The sequence below is a fragment of the Falco punctatus genome (assembly GCF_963210335.1).
Source record: "Falco punctatus genome assembly, chromosome: 5".
In the NCBI taxonomy this organism is placed as follows: Eukaryota; Metazoa; Chordata; class Aves; order Falconiformes; family Falconidae; genus Falco; species Falco punctatus.
In genome coordinates this window covers 50748975-50765959 of record NC_137584.1, presented here as the reverse complement: position 1 = coordinate 50765959, position 16985 = coordinate 50748975, and the positions used below count along the sequence as shown (strand labels likewise).

The 16985-nt window shown below is 36.9% G+C and overlaps 1 protein-coding gene across 6 annotated transcripts in view; it reads left to right on the top strand.

Annotated features, from left to right (window-relative positions):
• Positions 1-16985, top strand: part of ADGRG6 (adhesion G protein-coupled receptor G6) — a 113794-nt gene that overhangs the window by 88311 nt on the left and 8498 nt on the right. For all 6 annotated transcript variants that reach the window (XM_080390057.1, XM_080390055.1, XM_080390056.1 and 3 more), the window contains 8 exons: positions 565-681; positions 1828-1873; positions 3604-3710; positions 6520-6647; positions 7961-8229; positions 9743-9857; positions 10925-11208; positions 15091-15192. In XM_080390057.1, the coding sequence (XP_080246183.1) occupies positions 565-681; positions 1828-1873; positions 3604-3710; positions 6520-6647; positions 7961-8229; positions 9743-9857; positions 10925-11208; positions 15091-15192 (1168 nt within the window). The remainder of the gene's footprint in view (positions 1-564; positions 682-1827; positions 1874-3603; positions 3711-6519; positions 6648-7960; positions 8230-9742; positions 9858-10924; positions 11209-15090; positions 15193-16985) is intronic.

The window sequence follows — 16985 nt, the reverse complement described above, 5'->3', positions numbered from 1 at the left end:
TGGTAACATCAGTATTCTATTTCATTTCTCATCAAATATGACCTAGTAGCAAATATCTCCTCCAGTATGTAACATTTCTTTGAATTTGTTTACTGTTTCTTAGCCATTCATTGTAAATGGAGGATGATTTAGCAGCTATACACAGAAAACAGGTTATTGGCTAAAAAATGCATCTACTGAAAAGGATAGCATTGACAATAATAAGAAAGCTAGTTCATTCTTGTTTAGGGAAATGAGCTAATCATATCATGGGTTATCTCCTACATTGTTTGAGTTATAATTTTGTTGGCAACAGACATAATGATTAAAGGGGGAATTTATGCCTTCTAACCTCTCTCTATAATTGTGCCTATATATGTTTATGACTATAAGGAAAATAGGGAAACTTCCATGAGGCAAGCTCATAATTTGATTTTATAAACATAATGTTCGTATATTGCATGATCAAAAGTGTAAAAATGCTGAAACTTATTTGTTCTGGCATGCTACAAAAATGAAACTGTGTGCTCTGGCTTTTATGTTATGTGCTGCGTAAGCATTTATATTTTTCTGAATCTTTCAAAGGATGCAGAAAATCCTGCCAATTTGTCCAGTTTTGTGGTGGCATGCAGTATTGGAAACATAACCATTCAGGATCTTCAGGATTATGTGAAGGTTACAATTAAGCATACCAAAATTCAGGTAAAACAAGATTGATTATTCAGATGAACAGGCAAACAGTTTATATATAGCAAAGGCTAAGCATATAGCCTGATTGATTTGGATGGATTTTTAGTAAGGACATAAACTAAAAGGGAAATAAAAACTCTAGAATGAAAACAAATAAGCAAAAAGTAAAAAAAAAAAAAAAAAAAAAAACCAAACAAAAAAAACCTCTTCCTCGCACATTCCTGCTCTGTATTTATATGAAACATGTTGATTCTGCCACTCAGAGGCAATTTCTGTGCCAATAACTGTAGGCAAAACCTCTGTTCATGACCACGTTTGTGACCAGTGACCAGAGACATGATTTATTACACTGGAACTTTAGATTTACTTAAATTCTTTGATCAAACATGAATTGTATTGTTAATAGATCCCCAGGTTATTTTCTTGTTAATGTGGTTTTCAGCAAAGGAAGAATGGACAGGACCATATTGTAAAAAGATGACTACAATTAATTTAGGAATATACAGACCAAAGGCAACCTTCTGGCACATACTTTTTCAGTTAAAAAACATGCGAGCTTGAGTGTCCTCAGACATGTTGTCAGCAGCTACTGCAAAAGAGACAATAGCACTAGAGAACTTAAGAAAGAAGATGTTAAAATGCAATAGCTAAGTAAATTAAGTGATGAGAACCCAATTTCTAATTTTCACAGTTTGATTAACTTTCCTGTATTTCATTATAACGATTATTTTAAGGACAGGCAAAACAACCTCCATTTAGGTTCAGCAGGCTTTTGCACATTTTCAAGGCCAGTTATATAAAGGATTCATCAAGAAGTCCTAGGGAAGTGAACAGTAAAAAGTAGTTAGACTCTGTAAAGACGTCATACTCATGGATGACTTTAGTGAGACAATAAAACTTAATTAGTCTGAGGATGTGGAAAAGGAACAGTGCAGAGGAAGAGTGCTCTAGATTTTATAATCTGGGCAGATCTGTCTTTCTAGTGGAGTAAGTTCTGATATGACACAAGAAAAAAAAAATTGACAATCCAAATATTGATTCTTCTTCTCATTAAATAAAAAGATAAGGAGTAAAACATCTGTTGTAAATGTGTATGTTGACGAGATTTATGTTTGAAGAGGTATACCAAGTCTACTTTTGCATGTCATGTGTTCTTAGGAAGATCCTAAGCCTACCTGTGTCTTCTGGGATATGAACAAAAATGGTAAGTTTAAAAATACCATAGTTTTAAAATTGCTCACCGTCTTAGCCATTTTGCTTCTTAATCAGTCCTTGCAGAATTAGAAGAAGTCTTCAGACTGTATCATTTTTTTCTGGTTAGTACAGTTGCTTGTAACAGCAGATGTTAATTATTCTTGTAAAAATACTTTAATGTAAATTTGTTTAACATTTTAAATTCGTAAATTAATATTCTCTACTTTTCTGTATCTGACAATAGTTTTTCACCGCTCTGTCTGTCTGTGCAAATTAAATAGTAATGCTACTCAGACACATGAATGGTTCTTAGCAATACTTTTAACTGGTCATTTTTAAAATGTTGGGTTATTTAGTGGTGAGATTGTGCCTGTTACAAATCTTAAGCTGTTTTTTAATTCTGTGGAAGGTTAGGAACTGCATTACACAAGTTTCATCTGCCTTGTAAATGGATGACAGTCAGCATGATGACGTCTCATGTGGAGACACACATTAACAAGGCAGCATTTTAGGCCATTGTTCATTGCTACTGCCTAACCCATGTGTGATGTTACACTCATGCTTTTCATCCTTTGCACAAAATAATTATCTGGGATGACTTTCCAGTACTTTCTATTTTAGAGATCACTACTGAGATGTTACTCTTCCTTACGATGAAACAGACGGAGTGAGAACTGTCCTTAGCAGTAGTATATCAGGTGGAGGGGTTTGGTACAGAGTCTTGCAAGAAATAAAATTTAGCATCCAAACTTGTAGTTGAAAGCAGGAAATTCAGACAGAATAACTGAGAAGAATACAGAAAGATAAAAATGAAGGGGGAAAAATCTACTTAGAAAGCTAGTCTTAAGAAACACATTAAAGGAGAAATGCACAGGGAGGAAACTTCTCACTGGCTGCTTGAGTGTGGGAGAGCTTAAAGTGGTTTTGAAACATCTTCACAGTCTTTTAAGAGATTCTGTCTTGAACTGGAGGTACATTTATAGGGCCAGTCAGAAAATTTGCTGGATTTTGCCTGGAGTTATGCAAAAAATATCTTTTAGAGTTCAGAGAATATGAACTATTTCACAAAATTAGTTCATATTTTAGCAGGGGAAAATGAAAGAAGAAGTAATCAGAAATACAAATTTTACTTTTTAACATTTAACTTTTAAAGGTAAAATCTTTTTACTTATTTTTCAGCATGGCCTTTTCAGGTGGAGTGAGTAGGGGATAGTTTACTTCATGTTTTTTTCTTAAGACCACAAAAGGTCATTGGGATTATCCACTCTGACCTTCTGCATTACACACTGCAGAGAGGAAGGGTGGGACCGTCTGCTCCTGGGCCATAAATACTTTCATGTGACAGGAGGTATATGAGTAGGAGGAAGGTAGGTGTAGACATCACATCAGTGTAGTAAAAGGGAGTTCTAAAACCATCTTACTGCTGGGTAAAACTGAGGTGTGATATAATGCGTGATCCACACATTAGGTCTCACTCATCCCTCATTAACCAAACAGCTCCCTACCTTTATTGTAGCTCTCTGTCTATTGCTTCTGCTCAGTAGTCCATTACTGGGACACTCATCTGGTGTGATTCTCTGCTAGGAAATCTCATACTTGCTTCTGTCCTGATTGTTTTTAATGTTCACCCATTCAATTTGAGAAAGCATTTCTGCATTTGCACAAGATGAAGTGAGCAATTTGTTTAAAAAGAGGATGACATGAGTTTGTTGGAACGTTTCACCTGTTTCATTTCCATAGGTGGCAATGGTGGCTGGAACCCTGCGGGCTGCCAAGTGGACGCCAAGTCCAATGAAAACGAGACAGTTTGCCTATGCAACCACCTCACACACTTCGGGGTCCTAATGGTAGGCAACCTCGCTGTTCACTAAGTTATCTTTCCTAGGAACTGCAGTGCAGTCTTTGTCTTGCATTGAGACAACTCTTGGTTTTGTTACTTGTGTTATTTCTTTTGCACATTATTTTTAATAATGATACCTATTTTTCCCCCTTATTGTCATAAAGTTGTCTTTTCATCACAAAATAGCTAGTGATAAGGGTTCAGGAATGAGGTAATGAATAGAATTAGTAATGAAAGTACATTATTATTATTATTATGTTCTTTACAAGTGGCTAAATGTGCCCATAAGAGTATTCTAAATTTTGAAAATACTGTGCCACAAAAGACCTGGGGTTGAGACTTCTGAGTGATACCAAAGTACAAATAGCATATTATAACATCCTACTCCGAAGCTGGGACATGGCTGGGTGAAAAAGAAAGTCAGGGATCGTAAAATCAAGGCCCAGTACTAACACTTCCACTAGCAAAACAGAAAAAAATGATCCAAAAGAGTCCTAAGGTGCAGGGAGGGGGTCCTGTCATTTCCCTTAACAATATAATCTGACAAAAATTACCTGAGTGGAGACAGGAGGGTGTAACAAGAGGGAAGTGAATGAGAAAAAAGTCTAGGTAGATTTGAAATTTCAAGATCAGAGAAGTGGGAATTTGTTTGAAAAAAAAAAAAAGTAGGAGAAAAAGTTGAGGTGCTGTTTTCAGAACAAAAAAAAGTAGACTCATATTTTTAGGGAAAACAGTCAGGGAAAGAAAAATGTCTCACAGTCTGTAAAACTGCTAATGAGGATGAAAAGGCAAGGGAACACAATTGCCTTTCATCCCGAGATTAAAGAGGCTAAATTGTCCCCTGGAAATTTAGGTTGCACATCTGACAAGATTTATATTTATCTAATGTCAAAAACTATAAAGTAATACTTTCTTTTGTGAAATGTGTAAACCTGTATTTGCTGTTTTCTAGTAAATGGCTTTAATCAGCTTTGGCAATGCCTTGCAGTATAGGCCATCTGTTGGAAAAAGTGTGCCCACTGAGGGCTGGTACAAAACATTTAACTCTACTCGATCGGAGCCTTAACCAAAGTGTACAGACTGGTTGGCTGAGATAGGTAGAGCATAGCCTTTAGTCTACGTATCAAAGAGATGAAAGAGGGAACCATATAGAGCACTTCAGCCTCATTAGCCTAAGCACCTTATCATTCAGGTGCCTGTAGCAATTTGCACATGTAGTGTTTCTGAGAGAATAACCCAATGTGAAAAAGATGGAATATTGCTATCTTTTCTTAATATTGGGCGGGGGGGGGGGGGGGGGGGGGGGGGGGGGGTGTATGCTTAGTAATGGGCTGAAACGTTTCTCTCCTGAAATTTGCATTCTTTCGTCTCTAAAACATACTTGCAGAAAAGATGTTTGGTCCTCACCATAGTAACACTCCTAGTGGAAGTATTTGGGTTTTGATTTAACTTGTTGCAGTGACACATAGGACTTAACTGCCCAAGGGAGCTGCATGCACTGACTTTCAGCTTTGGCCTTCCAGACCCTTAATAGAGCTGCTCTCTTCATGCCATGCTGAGATGTAGATATGAAAAAGCCACAAGCTTTTTGTCTTTTTGCAAGTTAAATTGTGGTCTTGTTTCACTTTTTCATCCTCGGAGGGAGAAAAAAAAGGGCTTTCTTTAGGATATGTTCAATGACTCCCTTCTCTTCCCTGAATGCTTTTGTGGCAGTAGGAAATAAGGCAGAAGTTCTTTGAATTTGGGATATGTTCCAATAGTTTTTAACACAGTTTTGACCCTTCTAGTTGCTTTTCTGCTTTAATAATATTTTTTTACTTTAATTTAGATATCAAATTATTTTCAAATAACACTCTCATATATATTTAAACTGTCATAGAAGGTTGGGACAGGGTGTAAAAAAACCTGCTCCTTCCTTTTCCTATGAAGAATGGCAAGGTCTGTAGTATTTTGTTCATTTCTTTTTACTAGATAATTTTTCTAGAGACCACAGTGACAGTGACTGTAGAATAGATACCATTATGTGTTAGTATTTGTTCACATTTACTCTACAGTGATATAGATCCAAATATTCTCATTTTTTTCTTGTCCTTAGAAAAGGAAATAGCACTGGCATTTATTCTCAGATGGTACTATGTGGCAATTACAGTTGGACAGAAAACTGGAAAAAAAATCCTCAGAATGTTCCTGCTTCATTTCCAATTTTTTTTTAAGTGTTGTCTTTGTCACTATTTTTGCTGACCAATTCTATTTATAACTGTAGTTTGCATGTCAAAACAGACCTTAAAACCAAAAACCAGTATCTTACCCTTGGTTTCAGCCATAGATGATTAGCTACATTGGCTCTTACAAACTTTTAATAATGAGAAGTGATGTCAGAAACTCCCCAGAATATTGTATGAATGTTGCAAAATGTTTCAGTATGAAAACTTTTAAATGAGTTGCCTAAATCTTACATCTTCTTAAAGAGAGTTGTCTATAAGCAACAGAACTAAAAAGTTTGAAAAGGAGAGATTTTTCCAGAGAAGGATGTTTGAATTCTTGGTACTGAATTGTAAGGATCAGTATCAGGCTCTGTCTATCTGCTGATCCCAGCAGTTATAGTACTTGAAGCACAATGTTTTGAAGAGCTATGGGAAGGAAGTGAGAGGTGTAACTATAGACTGAGTATACTCAGTAAACATGAACCCTAATGTCAGGATTATAGTGCTATTGCCAAAGCATTGTTGAGTTTTACTCAACTGATCACCAAGAGTGTAGTGCTCATGGAAAAGGTGTTTGCTATAATTGATGCCTCTTCCTTCTCTCTCATGTAGGACCTTCAGAGAACCGTTACACAAATAGACCCACAGAATACCAAGGTCCTCACCTTTATCACTTACATAGGCTGTGGGATATCTGCTATATTTTCAGCTGCAACTCTTCTGACATATATTGCATTTGAGTAAGTATTAGTTCTGTGAAAAACATCACAAAGGAAGTACCTGTATGTGATAAGATGAATTAGTTATATTATTAGTGCAGTTTATTTGTTTAGAAAGGGAAATCTACGTTTTAATTTAAAAAACAAACAAACAAACAAAAAAACCCCTCCATAACCATGGTCACATGTTGCAAGTGGAAATTTTTTTCAGGGGGATGCAAGTTCAGACTCTTTCCCCCTGTTTCCAATGTGTTGTGCTGCTCAGGCCTGAGAATAAGACTAGCATGTCTCAAATTTTTCTCTCTGGGGAGTACAATATCCTCTAGATTCTGAATATCTATGTATTGTTTTAAAGTCTGCAACCATGCTTTATGTAAAAACAAAACTTGCCTGTGTGAGCATAACAAGTCCTCAGAATAAAAAGATAAATTTCCAGCTCCTAGAACCCTTCAAAAAGAAGTGGGAAGAGCAGTAAAATGAAGATAAACTGTGAAGTGTTACAGCAGTTTCAACAGCAGTCCCTACTGAAATGTGAAAGTGACTCAAGAGAATGCAAAAGTTTTGAAGTGACAGTTCTGTGAACAGTGAAAAGAGAAAATGAAGTCATGTCAACACAAAGGAACCATTCTGCCTGTAACAGGACAGGACAGAGTAGCTGCTAAAGAAAGGCAGCTTGATGGGGGGGCAGACACAAAGGGGGTTTTCGAGTTCTAAATAACTCCAGTGACTGCATTCCTATTGCATTACCTATGGTATAGTGTTCTGGTCCAAGATGGCAGAAGTTGTTGGCTTGCCTCTCAGTTCGTACATTTCAATGTATATTAGTTACAGAAAAATGGACTTGATCTTTATTCTTTCTAAGATCCTATTGAAAAAATCAAAACCAAAAAACCCAAACAGAAAGCAACATGCACTGGAGAATATATGCCAGAAATTAAGCAAAATTTACATATAAAATAATCAGAGATGACCTTCTGGTCAGCTGTATTTTGAAAGCTTTCTTTTCATTTTCTTCAGTTTTCATTTGAAGTATAAAACACTTTGTATTATATTTAAGTTGAATGGTTTTTAATAATAAATCGGTTGCTAAAATATTGTCACAGTTAATTAGCTCATTAAGGACCCAAAGAAGTGTAACTTTCCCACCATACACAACCAAAGGCTTCAGCAATTTCACACAGAGGTACACATCCCTATACCTTATTGCCACAAAAACATACAGTTAGGAGGAAGTTCCCTGTGTTTTTATTTACTTTGTAAACTAGTAAACCCAGCTGCTGTATGTGGCTTGAGTGGTAGTAATTAATCATATGCACCTGTATTTCTCTCATTAGGAAGTTGCGAAGAGATTATCCATCCAAAATCCTGATGAATTTGAGCACAGCCCTGCTCTTTCTTAACCTGATCTTCTTGCTTGATGGTTGGATTGCATCGTTTGACATAGACGGCCTCTGCATTGCTGTAGCTGCGCTTTTGCACTTTTTTCTTTTGGCCACCTTTACATGGATGGGACTAGAAGCTGTTCATATGTACATTGCTCTAGTGAAAGTGTTCAACACATATATACGGCGATACATACTGAAGTTTTGCATCATTGGCTGGGGTGAGTTCAGCAGATGCAGTATTTACCTAGCATGTATTTTGAAATGATGCTATATGAAAGCTCTCTATCACAAATGCAGAGAAGAATCAAAATCTGCATGGTGTTTCCTTCCCTCTACCCCATGGCAGTGCTGGCATGCAGCCAGCCCTCTCTGTCACTGAGTTCCCCTGGGTAATTCCATGCAAATAGACCATAACTGGCACTCTCCACCTGGAGCAGCTCACAGCCTGAGGAGGAGCAGAGACACCAGATAAACCGGTCTTACTTTCCAGAGGGGCCAGAACTGGAGATGGGAAATGTTAGTGTCATATCAGAGATGGAGAACCATGGCACACAATTAATTCAGAAACTTACTACAAAGCCTATGAGGATCTTTGCATTGGCTTTCAAAAAGCTTTCAATCCATCTTAAAGTTTCTTCCCAGCAAGTACAAAGCCTATGGCAGAATCAGAACCAACCAAAAGTTCCTGAGCTTCAGCACAGTGTTTATACCACAGAGAGATCCTGCCTGCCCTAAGCAGGACTGAAGTGGAAAATGTAATACTGAAAAATAACTGTGAGGCTTGGGCAGCAAGGCTTTTATTCTTCATTATTTTTCTGTATCAGGAATCTGTGCCTTCTGCCTGAATGCACATATTGTGTTTGAAATAATACAACACAATACAAAACCATTAACCTCATGGCTAGAGCACTGACCTCAGTCCAGCTGATAATTGATGTCTTTCCATTGGCAACTAGCATCCTCTTTGGCAACCTCAGCAGAGGACAAGGACTGAGTGGTCGGAAAAGCAAATTAACCTCTTCCCCTTTGAATCTGTATTGTCATAGAAAGGATAAGACATGTAAATAAGGCATGTCAGGAAACGTACATTTCTTTTGTGTAAGCTGTACCACTCTACACAGAGTTCTCTTCCACATAGTTGTCTATTTTCCCAAAATATTCCCTTTTCCTTCTTATCAAAAAGTAGAAATTTTGCTTCATTTTTTGGGAGACACATGTAAGTGAAGGATATATAATGCTGTAGAAAAAGAGAAGACATTTACAGTTGAAGGAAGCAGTGGAGAAATTACAGGTTCAAGTTCATGTTACCCAGTTCCCCAGCCTAATCAAATGACATTAGCATCTCTGAAAAAAACATCCCTCCATTAGATCTTGGTTTTGTAATTGTTTGTTAATCTTCTCACTATATTATGAGAACCTGTGTGCAATTGCAACTTTAAATTTGGGTAATTAATGGAGATTACATCACATACTAATATATCATTTTGTACCTTAGAAATCATTATGAGGCTTATTCCTTAATGCCCATTAAGTGCTTTGACAGTTTATACATTTGTACTGTTTGAAAAATTGTTTCCTTGTATTTCTCTGTGCAGTTTTCTGACATAGATCTATCGCAGGATACCTTGTACTAAAGCAATAGGGATGGAGATATCAATAATTGAGATTTGCATGGTAATTTTGAAGGTTTAGGAGACTTGAAAGCAAACTGCAAGTTTTCTTGTGTTACAGGTTTGCCAGCTGTGGTGATAGCAATTGTTTTGGCAAGTGCTAATACAAATGCAAGTCTTGTTTATGGCAAAGAGTTATATGGCAAAGATGCTAATGGGCAAGGAGGAGATGACTTGTGAGTATTTCATTTAATCTCTTAAAATTTAGCATTTGCAGTCTGCAGGAAAAAAATAGCATATTCAAATTGCTATGGAAAAGTCAGAGGTGCATTAAACAAGCAAAGTAGGCAAAATCATCTTCTAAATTATTGGAAACTGAAGTGTGAAGAAGGCTATAAGAAAAATGGAGGGAAATCTGCATTACCCAATGCCAGGTACAAACACTCCTCTGGCAAAAGAATGTTCAGAAGTTTTGACATGAAAATAAAATAAAAATACCTGTTTTGGTTTATCTTAAAAGAAAGCTATGTCTTCTAGGTAAGAGCAAAGAAAGAAGTAGTATACAAATAGCCTCCTTCGTAAATAAACCAGGCTTTTGTCATTGTAGTTCAATAGCTTTCCATGTTCTTCTCTTGATGTCCAGATAATAATCTCCAAATGCCAAAATTACTGTCACTTCATTTTCTGTTACTTGCCTGAAAAAACTTCATCATGATAAGTAAAAGGTCATTCTGTATTTTTATTACAGTATCATGCAAAGCATTCCAGCCATTTGTTGCTAGAGGAATAAGCTAGCTCTCTCACATGGCTGTCAAATGGCTACCTCAAAGGACTACCTGTCCTGCTTCTTTTCCAGAGATGTATGAGTTCTTTTATAGCTCAAGTGGCAGAAACTTGAGATTTTGACACTGAAGATCCAAGTTTATCCATTCTGTTACTAAAGCATCCTATGCTTCACACAGGTGAAAGTTGTGAAGCTACTCATACTGAGTCTAAACTTACCATGATGAGATAGCAGTTCCTACAGCTTGTATCTGAGGTCAGATTTCCTTTTTAATCAGTGTTAACTAAAATATGGTACCACCTTCAGATTTCTGACATGATAATACTATGGGCCATAGTCACTTAAGATGCCACTGGGCTTCATCCTATTTACAAACAGAAAATAGACAAAGGTTTCGTCTTAAAGTTTAGGTCTGCATCAGTGGTATCAGACATAGGGTGATTTTCCTTGTGGTCATATAAATGAATGGAGGATAGTTTGCATTATCTAAAAATGATCATATTTTCATATTTTTTACAGCTGCTGGATCAAAAATGAAGTTGTATTTTATGTGACCTGTGCGGGCTACTTTGGAATCATGTTTCTCATGAACGTTGCCATGTTTATTGTGGTGATGGTGCAGATCTGTGGGAGGAATGGGAAAAGAACTAATCGGAGCCTGAAGGAAGAGATTCTAAGGAACCTCCGTAGCGTGGTCAGCCTGACCTTCCTCCTGGGCATGACATGGGGCTTTGCCTTTTTCGCCTGGGGTCCCTTAACTCTTCCTTTCCTGTACCTCTTCTCAATTTTCAATTCATTGCAAGGTAAGCTGAATTGCTATTCCGTGAACAAATAATATTTGAGCTATAGCTGATCTGAGACATTTTATGTTCAGTCAGTTTACTGGAGGACTCAGATCCCTAGCTGATATTAAACCATCATTAGTTTCCCTTTACGTGGAATAATGATACCAACTACATATGGGTTGAATATCTTAGCTATTTTAATTACTGTTTCAAGGCCTTTTCCATAAAATGCACTGTTATTATAAATAGCGCTGTTCCTAACTGAATCTGCAGTGCTCTCTGTTGAGATAGATTCTGTATGACCTTCAACATTTCCTTTCACTGATTATAACAAATATAGGAAGCTTCTGTCCTGAATTTATTCCTGTAGGGAATCTGCAAAGCTTATAACTGTTTCATTAAGGCATGAGAAGCTAATAAAACAAAACTCAGCCCTGTTTCAGTGTGGAGAGATGGCACAGAGATACGGGGTATTCTTTGGTTCTATAAGGAAAATCCAATGACTGTTATAGTCAGCTTATTTTCATTTCCTTTACTGAAGTTTTGAATATTTTAATTTTATGACATAGTTCATCCTTCTGAAAAATGCTGTAAATTGTAATCAGTTATAAATTACAGAAATGTATAGCTGACATTTAAAAGAATTTCAGCTCAGAGCTGAAATTTGCATATGTACCAAATGACATAAGAATCTCCACCTCCACTTGCCCTACCCACTAATAAAGAACAACGAAAAATGTAACAAAAAGAAAAAACTCAAGAAGGTCATTGAAAGGGCATGTGCTATACTACACATACTGATACAAAAAATAAATTTCCCTGGAAAAAAAACCATAACTGAAAATGAACCCAAGGATGTCAATGGAGGAGCATGTGTTATGCCACACAAATATTGAGCTAAAAAACAAATCTCCCAGGGTCAGCAAAATGTCTTGCCTCTGTGGAAAAAGTACCTAATGTTACACTGTGTAGATTTTATCTGTTACAGTTGAGATGTATTTACTGCGCTAAAAGATTTATTGAGCTTTCGTGGAAAGAGAATAATGTTGTGGGTTTTGGTTTGGTTCAGTTTCAACCTAAAATGCTAGGCAACATGGCAAAAACTGGATGTAGTGTTCTTGCTAAAGACTTTTTTTTTCCAAAGGACACATTCTGATACTCCCCTAGCAGCATAATGAAGTATTTGCTGCAGTGTGTCTGTGTTAGAAATTCAGAAGGGCCTAGAGAGATTAGAAGTATGGGAAGAATATGAGAAAAGATTAAAACTCTGAAAAGCAGGCCAAGGATCAAATTGAACAAGTTCTCTGTAACCAGAATTTCCAGCACCATCAATTACATTTCTATGTGCAGAGTACTGACCACCACTGCTTAAGTCTCTGTGGGGTAATAGCACTGTTCAATGGAAAATGAGTATTTGGAAGGCAGTTCAGTCAGAAAATAAAACTGAAAAACCTGAGGAGCAAATGAAAAAAGGAGTGATTAACTTTTCACAGATTGTGGTAGCAATGATGACACAGTATATGCTCAGGCACGTCATATGAAGCACAGGAAGATAACAATTCTGTATCTGAAAATGCTTATTGCTGTGTCAGAAAGAGCAAAGCCAAAGAAACAAGGAAGAGGATGTTTAAAATCACATATAACTGGTGCAGTGCACATGGAACAGTAAGGGAGTGGAATGAAGCAAAGAAAAAAACGAGGATTTGTACCAGGAAGCATTTCCAAGCAGCAAAAAGCAGTTCAGTATGGCAAGTCTTTCATCAGTATTAGCATGACCTTAATTATCAAGGCCTCAGTAAACATGTTTATTCTCTCTCAAGTTTTAGTTTTTGAAAACTGCACAAGCTATACCAGCAACCTCCATCAACTGTTTTTTCTGCACTGGCAATGAAAAAGTAAATTGCAACAACTACTGGTGTTACTGTACATTGCTATTTCATCTACATAGGAAATTATTATTCTCTCTTTGATGCTCAGAGAAAAAAATCTGGGAACATTTCTTTTTTGGCTGCTCATTTTATACATATGCCTGGGCAAGCCAAATACTTTCAAGTCAGAGCCAAGCCAGAGCCAAGCCTAGGGTCTGATTTGGCCCTGGGAAACAAAATCAAAGCTGTATTACTAAAGCACATTGTAAACTTAATGAATAATGAAATACAGAGAAAAAAACTTTGGAGACCAAGCCCAAACAGGGCAAAGTACTTAATGCAGTACATTTGTTTCGTATTACTAGAGACATACGCATTTTCTTTTTTAACCATTCAGACTGTTATTTAAACCATTCCAAACATTCACCACAATTTATTTAAGCATCAATTTAGTAACTGTGTGCTGTGCACAAGTCCTAAGAAGTACTTTGGGCCACAGACAACTGCATATCTCTAAGCCTGTAAGAGCTGCTAGCGATTGCATTGGAATGACTCTGTGCTTGAAAAAATCACACACAGAAATACTTCACTAAATGCAAACACAGTAACTGTAATGCAACAGAGTTTGCATATGGGATGTATTAAGGTATGTTTGCCTTTCTTAACATGTGCTTTTCCTTTTTTTTCCCCATCAGCTCTTGAAAAATTTTGCAAAAACAGTGTTGCATGACACAACTTTACCTAAAGTTAACTGATCTCAGTGGTCTCAGCCTGGCCTTGTTCTATAAACAAATAGAAGTCCAGTTCGGTGACATGCATCCATGCAAAATCAGACGTCAGCACTTTGGAGGAGAGAGGATAATTTTATGCTCCAAAGCATTTTTTTTTCCAAGCTATACTCTGCCATTGTGTTCTACAAGCTGAAACACAGTAGGCATTAGTGTACAGAGCTATTCATGATGACCATAAAGAAACAATTTTAGAGGATGGCACTTAACCACATTTGCCCGCATTATGTAGCATTTATTCATGTTTAAGATATAATCATGAGGGATTTGGCAGTAACATTTTGCCATCAGGTGTTCAGCCTCAGGTTGGCTTTCTCCCAGGGAATAAGAGTAAAACAAGAACAGGCCAAGCTGGAGAATGGCAGAAGATTCCACAGCCAGTGCCTGCCTGGGAAGAGCCAGGAGCATATGAGATTTCCAGCTTCTATATATAGCTCCAAAGTATCTCTGTAGAATGATGAAATTATACCATACACCCAGTTAAGACCTTCTTTACCACACGGTAGATGCTTGTCTTCTGTCTTGAAAATAAAGATTATACAATTACATGAGAAAAACGAACAAAACATTCTACAAAAACATTTTTAGAAGCATTTATTACGATTGCATGCACAAACCAAGTAATTTTCTTCAGAACTAAGTAGCTGGACACCTAATTAATACTTGTGAACATATCCTTACCATTTTCATAATCACTTCAAGTACATGCATGTGATGCACATAAATCCAAGTGTGCTTTTTCAGGGCACTCTTTAGTGCCAATTACAAGGCTTACGGTTTTAAGAGAATACAACCCACAGTTCAGTAAATAGAGAACAGGAGGAGATAAAATATCTCCTTGCTAATATAATAGTGTCTGTATTTACTGTGCAGTCTGGCTCTTGCAGTCCTGTTGGGCTCAAAATATTTATTTGGTTCAAAGACAAAACCTTTTAATTATTTTCCTCTAAGCCAAAAAAATAATTAAAAGTTCCACACTTGTCTGGATCTAAATCAACAGTGTCGATAAAAGGAGTCCTATCCTCTTTCTTCTGATATCCCAGACACTTACATAGCAGATAGAGGATGGGAAGACTTTAATTAATTTCCATATCTCTTCAGTAAGGCATGGATGACTCTAACAAAACTCTAGGATTATTTACCTTTGCTTGTACTTCATAGTCTTTTGTTAGCAGACTTTAGTTAATCTGTTTATCTATGTATTAATATGTGCTTCATTTGCTGTCTTTTTGCTTTTGTTGCAGGTTTGTTCATATTTGTATTCCATTGTGCTATGAAAGAAAATGTGCAGAAACAATGGAGGAGGCATCTCTGTTGTGGCCGATTCCGGCTGGCAGACAATTCAGGTAAAAGCAATTCACAGCTCCCCTCCTTAGGTGCTGTAGTAGTGCATAAAAGCCCAGGTGAACAGCTTGCTATGTTGTTTTTAATATAATACAACATGAGCCAAAGATGTGGAAAAATGGATTAATCATAGGTTGTCACTTCAGTACTAACAATTGCCAAGGGACTTTTCAGATATCACTTCATAAAAATTCTCACATTTTCTCTTTGAGTTTTCCACTGAAGGCAGCTGGTAAATTTTGTAGTGCTATAAGCATGGTTTTGGAAGGCTCTTTGGACCCTGAAAAAAAAATAAAAATAAAAAAAATCAAATAAAGATCCAGAGATTTAAACTCTGTCATTCAAAAGCCAATATTATTCCTTTTCTCCTATATTACAGTATGTTGACTGAATTGTGTGGACTGTTAGATTGATGTAGCAGCAGTTCTTAAAAGGCAGATAGAAACACTCTGACTTCTCTTGCTTTTATCTTTGCCTTTTCAAACTGTTTTGTCCTTCACCATATAATTCAGAGCGATCATTAGAGACTCAAAAACATAGAAAATTCCTTTAGCAGAAGCCTGATGACGTTCCACAATTGAAGTTCATCTTTATCTGTAACTCTCAGATAGAAAGGAAGGCAGTTGATTTGGACACTTACACGTGCAAGACTTGGGACACTGAGTTTGCAGTCTCCCACACCTTTGGCCACCTCGGATGGCATTATACTCCTGTGTTTAGGCAGCTTGATCTTGCTTTGCTCTCTGATGTAATAGTATTGGGCCATATAATTCTTGCTCGTATGGTTCTTGCTGAGTGACCAGGGTTGAAATCTACAGTTGATATAAGGTGGTGTAATCTTATTGCCTAGTAAAGTAAACCAGTCTATCCTGGATAATAACAGTGCTCCAAACACCCTTGTGTCCTTTTTCTCTTGGCATCCAATGTTTGTTTCAAGGTTTTAAGTAACTGCTTTGCTGTCAAGACTTGTACACTACAAAACATTTATGCTTTCAGTTTGTAGTAAGATAACATGATTCGTGATTTCAAAGAGTTAATTAGGAAAAGTGTATTTGTTCTGATCCTGCATCCAGATTGTTTCATATGTTTAGTTTCTGTGTGGTTCATGCTTTAACTCCTGAACTGGAAAACACAGATGGATCAAATTATTTCCAGATTTTTATGCTGCTGTTGGGCAGCTTGTGGGTATGATAGAAATAAAAACCTGAAGGTTCTGAGTACTTCAGTGGTATAGTTTATGTACTGTCATTACACCTAGCATTAACCAGTCCATCCCCACCAGCTGGTTTTATTCTCCATGAACCTGACACAGTTTCCTGGCAGAGCAGTGCAATATAAGCCAAATGTGAACTTGCATACCTATCTAATTGAAGTGTACTTTAGGGCATGCGATGATAAAGCAAAGACAAGTGAAAAGCGAAGACAAACAAGCGAAAGCCTTGCAACACTGCCATAGCTAAATCAGAGAAACAGTAACCTATACCCTAGCAATGATTTAGGATAAAATATTTGTCTTGATTTAACCCAGGGCTAAAGTGGCCAATGTGTTTTTGGTTTGGACTTCTATTCCATTTTGTGAATTTAATTGCAGTACAGTGAATAAAGGCAAGACTAAGGTGTGAAACTGCCTGTACTACCTGCAAGTATGTGATGCAAAAGTAGTTAGATACGTTTATTATTAGAACCCTTGTGATGAGTTTTCCAGTGTCAATTTCCCTCAGTAAGTTTATTTGTATTATTTATTTTGTTTAATTTGGGAAGTTGTTCCAGTATAAGAGGCTATTGTGTTAATGGT